The sequence below is a fragment of the Elaeis guineensis genome, chromosome 6, assembly GCF_000442705.2.
Source record: "Elaeis guineensis isolate ETL-2024a chromosome 6, EG11, whole genome shotgun sequence".
NCBI lineage: Eukaryota > Viridiplantae > Streptophyta > Magnoliopsida > Arecales > Arecaceae > Elaeis > Elaeis guineensis.
In genome coordinates, this window is record NC_025998.2 from 10,465,725 (window position 1) to 10,476,588 (window position 10,864).

Genomic DNA, 10,864 nt, shown 5'->3' on the forward strand with positions numbered 1-10,864 from the left:
CACCTGAAATAAGGTAGCATCACCAGTTAATATAATGGTGTAGAGAAATGAGAGGTCATCCCTTGCTACAAAGTCCATTGCTTTGTTCCTTACTCCAAGCCTCCATACATTTTATAAAATCTACCGTCAAGAACATCCGGACAAAATGAAGTTGTGCTGAACTAATGATGCACATGGAATATAAGCCATACCGCCATTGAACCCTGTGAGGAGTTACAAGAAATATGTCTGATCAAAAAGCAGAGGCAGTACTATAATTTGAAAAATGTTAGGATCAACAAAACAAATCCATAAGCTTCAACCGTGGCATCTAGGAAGAGAACCAACCATAATTGTCCCTACATCCCATGTAAGTCTGATATCAGTCATGATTAGATGATAAAGAAGGACACAACCCCGCAGAACAACAATAGAAAATCCGCATGTTGACACAGATAGAGTAAAGCCCTTCCAGAAAGCCACCAGCTAGACAGAAATCATCAACATTGCTAGGGTGTGTCATGGATGATTTTAAGTAGCCCCAACCTTTTCTATATATGATAGAAGGAATTGAACATCCATGTGGCTGTAGAATCGCTATGAATGGAGGTTTGACCGCATCTCCTTCAGTCCACATGATATCCCCTCTTAAACCTCGATTAGCTTTGTAATTTGCTGTTCGATTTGCCGCGTGATTAGTCTGAAAAATGCGGCACACCAAACAAACAAGCAGCTTTTCAAGCTAAAAGATCTTTGCAGAAGGGACTCAAAATAGGTTTAGAAGGGGACTTATATAACCGAGAGATGATGGTTAGAGAGTCACCCTTTAACTACACTTGCCGAGTCCGGAGTGTTTTGATAGCTATCTGCAAGCCTAACCAAGAGGCAGTTAGAGGAAATTGAAGATGATAGTAATGCTCTACCTGTCTGCCACCAGGTCTAATCAATTAAATATATTCATCCATAATTACAAAGCCTGCTCTACCACTATTTAAACTATTTAACTTGATGGAAGCATCATAGATTTTGTTAGGTTATTTATTTAATAAAATTATTCGAAGTTTAAATTTTTGACTTATTTAATAAATAAATTAAATTCGATTATGATAATTTTTAATTCTATCTTGCATCCAACCCAATATTTATCTGGCTAGACTCGGCCTAATTGCCACCCTAACCACAATTTGGGATCACTTGTTAGTCGATTCTCCACAAAAATTAGATAATGAAACAGATTCATGGGTAATACAAAGTTATGATTATCATGTTTGTTATTGCTTTTATGTCTTACCGAAGGGCTTTATCATGCCCTAAGTAGTTCGATTCACAAGTTCATCGTATCATACAAATTAGATGATACAAGAGAAGAATTAAAAATGGGAAAAAAACTTCTATGCAATCTTGTGACACGGGTAGTACAATATGATAGCAACAAACTGTGGCAACTATGGCAACAGTAATCTGATGGGTCAAATATTGAGGAGTACGATAAAGGTAATATGGCTAGGAAAATAATAAAAAAAAAAGGGTGCTAAAATCGCTGATTGTACATAAATATATTTTTGATCAATAATTTTTCAGATTTTAAATAAGAAATATTTTAGTAGGTGAACAGTTATATGGCCAAATGAATGCATGATGCCGTTATTACGGCCATAAAGCAAAGAAATAAAAAAAATACATATTTATTAGAAAAAAATAACGGAATAATGGTTGGGTTTAATCCAGCTTCTCACTTCCGTTGGAGGAGTTGATGAGGCTTGAGATATCGTTGGCGTCCGGTAACGAGTGTCTTTTTCTTTGCGAAGCTCCAAGCCATCTCCCCGCCTGTCCCTCGCCGATGGCGCGGCGATCGCATCTGACGCACAGGTGGTGCATCGCCTGCGACGATCTGGAGGAGCTGGGCGCCGGCGAGCGGGAGGGGTGGCTCGATGACCCCTCCCTCCTCGCCGCCCTCCACCCTGACGCCCTTGCCCTCGCCCACTCGCCCGCTCCGTCGTCCTCGTCCTCGGCTGGGATCGGGACCCCGATCCCTCTTCCCCCCGCCAACCCCTCAAGATCCGCCCATCCCTCGCCGCCGACGACGGCCACATCTCCGCCATCGAGTGGCTCCCATTTGGCGACCTCCTCGCCCTCGCCCTCGGCACCTCTGCCGGTCTCCTCTTCGTCTACTCCTTGACCGGCGATCTCATCCACAAGCAGGTCACCTCTTCTTTCTCTACCTCGATCTCTAAGATGTAGACTCTGTGAATCTTGAATTCGAGCTTTCCTGATTGTAGATTATACACCCTGGACGTGTGCTGAGGCTGAGATTTCGCGAAACTAAGGTCGATTCCTCGCAAGATTCGGTGTCTTCTATGGAGCTTTGTGTAGTCTTTCCAGGTGTGATTGCCCGATTTGATGGCTCAGACATCCAGGTTTTTCCTTTTGCTACTTCTTTTTCGTTTCTGTTGGAAAAGATGCGAGTTTGATGGTGTTGTTTGTGTTATTTTTCGTAGAACATCGTTTCATTACGTTGTTTGGGTATTCAAAAGAGTTGATAGAGAGTTTTGATAAGTTTAGGGTTTATGTTTGACCTTTTAACGTGTAGAGTTTGCTTCAAAGATGGTTTCAAGAGGAAGGGTCGCGAATCATGGAGAATAGGTTCCAGAATAGGGATATAGAGGATGAGAATTCCTATGCTAGGATACGGTTTCAGTTATGGAATGTTAACAAGTTTGGGTCCTGTGCTGATGCCGCCATCACTGGGCTGATGCCCCCTCCACTTTTGGAAGTCCAGGTCAATCACTCTTATCTTGGATATAATGTTTGCTTCTAATGTGTGATAGATCTTAAAGACTTTGAGGCCTGTGGAAATCCATTTGTTTGCAGTGCTTTTTTTCTATCTTTCTGCCATTTTTGTACATCCATAATGCTATTGCTGTTGTTTTGAGTTGACTGTAACGGAAATTCTCTGAGGCTGTTCTGGTATTGAATTCAGCTGCTTTTATTGCTGGGCAGTCAAGTCAGCGTTATTACCGTGCAGTTACGATTGGAGAGGATGCGGTGATATCAGCATATAGGTGAGTCAAATTCTACGTTGAAGTCTCCATTTAATTTCATTTCATTGTCCAGAACTATTACGCCCTATTTCTGCTTTCAGAACCGAGAAAGAAATGGAAATCAAAATGTGGGTGCCCTGAATTAGTTAACATTCATCAATAGTTTCACCTGTTTTCATTGCTTTCCCTAGTTTCTAGTAACCAAAGGTAGTAGTTGGATTGGAGTTCTCTGGGCACTGAACTTTGAATTTTATAACTTGTGGTCTTTTGGTTGATAACTTGCTATGCAGGCTTTCAGAGGATAGGAGCAGATCCTTAGTTGGAGCTATCCTGTCAAAGGTTGTGCCTGCAACATTTTCGACCCTGGCATCATTTTCCAAAATGATATGGCGGAGTGAGCAAACCTCACCAAAGAAGCCCAGCATAAAACCCCAGCCATTCGCTAAAGGTCAAAATCTAGTTACTGTTCCTGTCACATTCTTCTTTTTTCCCCGGGCCTTTAGCTCTACATGAAGTTATGAGTGCACACTAATGCGTGCATCTCTATGATCAATGTCTGGAAAAAGAGCTAATATTTGATGCATTATGAGATGTACTTTCAGTAAATACATGAAGACTTAAAATGAGACCACCTGGGGAAAACAGTTTTCCTTTCCAATGTGAACATGAAATTGGGATCAAATGCTGGTGTTTGCCAGTTGAGAACCCAGTATGCTATTATGTAATTCCATACTTGTCCTTATTCTATTATGCTGTATTTCCATTTTCAATTTATTTATGGTATGTGCATAACATGGTATTTATAGGCTGATCATTTGCATTCAACCCTAATTTACAAATCTTATTGTAAATCTCATTGTTACATTTGAGGTGGGCTGCAAAGTTCATGAGCCATCACTGGTAGACTATTTCCTTTTTGAGATATTTGTTAGAAGAATTGACAAGTTTTAAGGAGAGCTGTGTTCACATATCTTGCTTTGGTTCACTTTGACATATTAACTCAAATTCTTTCATATGTCACCATCATTTTATCTCCTAACTTTTTTTACTGATTGCATGCATAAAATTGATCAGGTAATTCATTTTTTCCCCTGGTCTCTTTACCTTAATGATTTAATTTATCATATTGTAAACCAAGATGCATATACGATAGTTAATATCTTATTCAATTCCCAGCAAGTATATTTTGATTTCTATTTTGTCTTATTTCTTATACCAAGAATTTTGCTACATCAACATATATGGGCATTCTTATACCTAAATGTAAATATGACTTTTGGCTGAACATGCCACATGTCGAGGAACTCCCTAGCAGTCATAGTATCTAAAGAGAGTTTAGAACACACCTATAACCAAGTAAATGTAAAATGCCATTTGAAAATAGTATGATCTTTATCCTTGGCTTTTTCTCCACATTTGGTGCAAGCTAACTAGCCCAGGCCTCTTCTATATAGAAACCTCTTGCAACAATTTCCAAATCCATTTTGAAGAGGTACAATCTAGTGTTACATTTGATCTTCCAAATACATTATGAAGCACCGGTTATTCCTTTCTCTTCCATGGTAGCACACTAGTCAGCTTTCTAGACATAGACCCATGTCCGCATGTTTGGCCCCTAGAAGACAAGCTTGCAGATTGTGTGGACTTTTGCAGGTGTATTTTTAGTCCCACATTCGTTGTGCTTAGAGAAGATCTTGAGCACTTTAATGCCAGGGATCCTAAATTACAACTTCTGACTAGTTTTGTTGGATGAGATCTTAGACATTAGAGCCGATCAAAGCCCACGACTCATGTGGACTAAGGGACACCACAGCATGGGCCCTTTTGGGTTGACCATGACCTTGTCATGGTGCTTTTGTTTATATTTGGATTCTTCTGTTGGAGAGACATTAGAGCTTAATGGAGAAAGTATGAGAACCTACATGGGTGTGTATTTAGTCCTATATTAGTTTTGTGTTGAAGAGATCTTGGATACTTAAAGAAGACCGAGGATTGCAAATTACAATTTCTAGTTAGCGTTTTTGGATGAGGTCTTGGATTGTTCTAAATGCTATTAGGGTTGCCCCAGTCCATGGCTCATATGGACTAGAGAAAACTATATCATGAGCCCTTATGAGGCCGACTATGATCTTGTCATAGTGTTTGTGATAGTATTTTTGATTAGACCCTAGCTTAGCGAGGACGATAGAGCTTAATCTGGGAGAGTGAGGACTCTTATTGCTATGTGTTTTGTCCCATATAGATTGTACACCGGGAGAACCGGAGTACTTAAATAAGGCCAAGGATCCCAAGTTACAATTTTTAGCTAGCTGTTTTGGCGAGGTCTTGAGTTATTATAAATAGCATCAAAGCAAACACAAATGGTATCAGAGTTGACCTGATCCATAACCCACATGGACTAGGGGACACTGAAACAAGGATAGTGTTAAGGATTTGTACGGGCATTTCTATGGTTCGATATTATTATTTATGTGCTGAGATGATCTTGAATATTTAAATTAGACCAAGGATCCCAGATTACAACTTCTAGCTAGCCTTTTCAATGAGGTCTTGAGTCATTACAAATGATATAAATGCCGACCTAGCCCACAATCCATGTGGACAAGGGGAGACTATAACATGGGCTCTTTTGGGGCTAACCATGAGCTAACTGTGATGTTCCTATTTGTGAACGTAATAACAACTTCTAGCTACCCTTTTTGGGTGAGGTCTTGGGATGTTACGCAGATCACCTTTTTAACACTAATAGGATTTCTCAAGATTGAACTTTAAAAAATCCCTTTGAACTTTAAAAAATCCCTTGAATCTTTCCTTATAGATGTCCAAGAACCTTTATTTTTGTCTTAGTAGATTGTTAGGAGTCTCTTCTTTTAGATCTTCTTTCACCAGCTGGATCATAAACTGAAGTTTCAGTATAATCTTCTTGTCTTTTTTTTCTGTATTCACTTTTTGCTACTCTTGTGAATGAGTTTGATCCATGTTGCAAACCATGCTGCAAAAGTCCCTAAAATGTTTCATGCATATGTCTTTGCTCTTTTGATGTTTATCTTGGTGATGACGACTTTGTATATTTCAATCTGCTCTTGGGTACATCTCTATAAGAATAAATAATCTGATCTAATATCAAATACTGAATAAGTAAGAGTGGTCAAATTGAAAAAATTCATGTGGGATTTTATATCTTCAAATTGCTGAAATCAATTTTGTTTTTGGTTTATTAGTCTTTATTTTCAGTTGACTGTATGTTACATAGGATTAGCACTGACCAATCAGTACTTCACTCTTAATTGTTGTCCAATACATAGATTGGCTCTTGTGGAAGGATGTGTTGGAAAACATTCTTCCTAGTTCTAGGGAATATCTCCAATAAGCCCCATTCTTTATCTCACCCATGTGCTGCCATATTTTAGAGTTGTTTCCTTTAACACTTATGCTTTTTCGTTCTCCGTTCTTATTTACAAACTTCACATATCTTTACCAAGTCTGAGGAAATGAAAGTAGTAGCTAGCTGGTGAAACACATGCTGATGTTTAACTTGTGAATCATTTGTTTAAATGCAAATGCTGCCACCGGCGGTCCCAAGCATGGATGAGAAAGGTGGGGGGTTGTATGTCGACAGCTAATTGCAAAAACATATCGAACTATGAATCTACAAAACTGAACCTGAATAGTTAGGATAAGGATTGATGGTTAAAATTATGGTTATGGTTACTTGCATGCAAGCACAAAACTTTAAATTCATGTATTACATTGTACTTTGTGTTAGTAGATTAATATATAGAGGTGCTACTACCTATTACTCTTTCATCATTATTTATTTTTCCATGTATGAGAAATGCATGTTAACTTATTTCTGGCACTGTAACTTGTTGCAGCATCACCTTTAACATGTTTGAAGGATCCCCCGAGGAAGGGAGAGAAACTCACATTGTCCCCTGGTGGTACATTGGCTGCCATAACAGATTCTCTTGGTCGTATCTTGCTACTTGACACCCAGGCACTTGTTGCTGTGCGGCTGTGGAAGGTTCTCCCTCAGCATTAATTTAACATTTAGCATCTTCTTTTCTAATGTTACTTTTCATTACTCTAGATATTTTTTTCATTAGGGGTATCGTGACGCGTGCTGTCTGTTCATTGAGATACCGGTAAATAGAGATAAAGCATCAAGTTCCGCTTTCTATGGATATACAAAAAGTGACTATTGCTTGTGTTTGGCAATTCATGCACCTCGCAAAGGAATAATTGAGGTACAAGTTAGATCCTCACATAATTGTCATGTTTCCTTTCATTGATCAGTTGTCTATTTTTCAACGTTAATGAACGAAAGGGAATATATCTCCACATTACTATTTTGTAATTGCCAAGTAAAAAAAGAAGTAAACAGTGTCCTGTATCAAAAACAAAAGATTTTTTTTTTCAAGGTTTCAAAAACAAAATATTCTTTTGTTTTGGTGATACTGATGTAAAAACTGGATGACCTGTATGGCTTTTGAGTAATTAAATGAATTACATAAATTGAACTTATAACATTTGTAGACATTCTGCAAGTCCTTTCTGATATGCAATACTTTAATGAAGCCATATTATTCAAATTGGAATAATATCTCGAACTTTATTTAGAAGATGCAATGTACTGGCCATTAAACTTGTAATGATAGCCAGTATGCCCAATGCCTTCATGAATAGCGGTTCACTTAATGAATTTTGTACTTATGGTACCTTGCATCCATGTGAGTATCATTTGACATAACATGCATTTTCAGATAAGCTAGGTGTGGTAACAAACCCATGTACCATCCTGTTGCTCATTTTGTAGGGGCTATCTTTGGAATTTATGGGACATTATTTGGACCAAGTTGGTTTTTCTGTAGTTCGCTCCTTGTCAAGCTATATTAAATCTTCCTATCTTGTAACTATTATCAAGTTATGTTCTTAGTTTTGTCACAAATTTGAAATTGGCGTCATAATTACTACCATGCTCGTCCAATACATGATGAAATTCTGAACCTGTTTCATTTATGCCCCCCACATCTAGCATGCTTACCTATTCTTGCTCAGGTAAGAGTACAAATCCTCATGTTAAACTTCGCTTCCTTTGTGTCTGAACTTTGCTCCAGTCAGGAGGGATCATGGAGGGTCATTCACTTGCTGCATGAATTTAAACTACCAAACTAAGAGATGGGTTTTTTCCTAGTTTTCCAGGTTTCACTTTGGATGTAGCACATACTATTGACGTTCACCTACATGGGTGGTGTTAACCTCAATTCATAAAGAAGGAAATAGAATTTGTTTAGCATCAAAGGTCATCATTACCTTGGGATGTCTCTGGATTGAATGGGTCCTAATTAGTTTAATGTTGTCGTAAAGGATTGTCCATGCTGTTGATTCCACTGGAACTGAATTTCACTTGATATCCATTGGTTGATAGTCATGTTGGCCCTTGCATCACTTGGTTGCTTCATCATTTGTTCCAGACATCCATAAATTTGCCACAGTTATTTTGCATGGGTAACTTATTGGTTTTGTGCATGGCGTGCTCCCATACTATCCGATACGGGCGTACTGTATTGTACCGGTACACCATACTGCCCCATACTGACACTACTATATTATACCGAACTGCGTACCGACACTATCATAGGATTTACTGGTTCAGGGTCTGGTACTGAGATGGTGAATGTTAGTTTTGTGTGTATTTTGGTGGTTGTACTTATTCATATTGCATGTAACAATTATACTTGTTAGTAAACTTTGTTTACATGTGATGACCAATGTCACTCCAAACATACAGCTTTGCCTATCCCCTGTTTTGGTTTTATAGAGCTTTCCCCTGGAATATGATGACTTAGAGGTACCCTTTTGATTTTAGCTGAAGCCCCATCAATATAATGACTCACATCTTAGCTGATGTGAGTTAAGATATGATGAAAGATTCCTTCTGACACAGCATTGGATGAACTCACATCTTACCTATTGAAACTTCAATTCTTTCCATGATTCATCCCTATCAAGAGCTAAATCTAGTTGATCGACTCTATCAATTCCTCTCTTTCAACTTATTTGATCATCCTCTCTATCAGATTTCTTTAACATGAATCCTTGTTTTGGCTTCTGACCATGGGCTTGCTCCTACATGAACTATAAGCTTTTTGTAGTGTTCTCACCAGAGGAAGCAAGGATGCTGATTGCTAACCTGAATTACAATGGTGAGGACTGCTGGCTGGATTAGGGGGACTGGCTATTAAATGAAGTTCTGCTGGACTTACTTGAACTAATCACATTAGTTTTGAGACTTATAGATGCTTATGCTATGAAATTTAGTCTATTATGTAGGTAGCATGAATACCCCATTGTCTTATGAACGTTGAATTTATCTAATATCGTGGAACGCTTTAATATACTTTATTAGATGCTCTGTCAAAATCTCTTAAATTTGTCATAATAGGAAAACAAGAGGTGCGAAACATTTCAGAATGAATATTTTTTTTTAAATATGGAGTGAGGCTTGACTGACATTGCAAGTGATGTATAATAAGGATTAATTTTGGAGGTGGTGGGGCTGGCTATTTTTCCTGCACCACCATCTGCAAGTACCATCCCGCTGCAGTTCAGATGATGTGCAATACATTGGAAGATACATATCATTAGGCATATCAGACTACTACATCTTGATTGGTTATCTGTTCTTCATATACACTGAGTTGAATATGCTGTGCTTGGCAGATCTGGAAGATGCGAACTGGCCCACGTGTCCTTACGATCCAGTGTCCTAAAGGAAGCAAAATTTTGCAGCCATCAACTAGGTTTGTATCATCAACCTCATCGTACACCCCTCTGGAGGTTTTCCTATTGAATGGAGATTCTGGACAATTATCTGTATTGAATGGATCATTTGGCTGAAATTAATTGTACACTATTTCATTTAACTAAGTTGGTTTTTCAGTTACAGTCATCTGATCTTATTCAAATTGTCAATTAAATGTTGTCACATCATCAAGTGTTGAAGTCTGAAAAGAAGGTTCAATGTCATTGCTGTGGTCATCCATCATCTCATCTGTGTATGACTATCATCTTGAGTTGACTTCCTAGTATGTAGATTAAAGCCATTGCTTTGCAATCAAAAGAGATGATTTGGGGTCAGAACAGGATTCATGCTTGGTCATCTCTGTCATTCAAGCACATCAATTTTACCAATAAAGTTCATCCTGTGGTTCTCTGCATGGCATGTGGAGTATTAACGGAGATGTATTAGGATACAGGTTGTTTTCGTTTGATATTTTACACCTGAATTTCCCAAAAAAGATCACTGGTGGGAGAGGTCTGAAGCATCAAACATTTTCTGAATTCATATGCAGTTCTAAAGTTTAGTTTCTGGAACAGACTGAAACACAAAAAATTGTTGTTAGACATGGCCTGAAAGCTATAATTCCCTTTTTTACAGATGGGTAAGGTAACGTTGGTTTCATTTGACATCGCATCAACTGCCTAGATTTGCAGCTTATGTGTTTTTGATTTGACATTTCGCAAGGATCATGTTTGTGCCTTGTCATATTTTGTGGTACTGTAATGCTCTTATAGTTTGGTATTTTATTGCATAAGAATTGGGTCCATTCTTGTCTATGATTCTTCTGTAAATTCCTTTTCGTAACTGTATTCCCCCCCGAAAAAAAAAAAAAAAATCCTTTTCGTAACTTCATCTTTGTACGGACTTTTATCCTTAATAAATGTGGGAAGTTGACTCAAAACTCCATGAGCAAACCAGTTTAGAGTCCAAACTGTCTGTTTCTCAATATCAACGCAAAAGTAGGTTAAAACTTTCCTGGATCGCTAGATGTCCATGTTAG

The 10,864-nt window shown here is 38.3% G+C and overlaps 1 protein-coding gene across 1 annotated transcript; it reads left to right on the plus strand.

Moving 5' to 3' along the window:
* The first annotated feature begins 1,722 nt into the window (after positions 1-1,722).
* On the plus strand, positions 1,723-10,163 carry LOC105047387 (uncharacterized). The gene is given in 9 exon segments (XM_010926303.4): positions 1,723-1,963; positions 1,966-2,181; positions 2,259-2,396; positions 2,570-2,758; positions 2,980-3,041; positions 3,311-3,468; positions 6,896-7,044; positions 7,127-7,267; positions 9,744-10,163. Coding segments are annotated over 9 exon segments (1,461 nt in total). The 5' UTR covers positions 1,723-1,732; the 3' UTR covers positions 9,921-10,163.
* Positions 10,164-10,864: the final 701 nt, after the last annotated feature.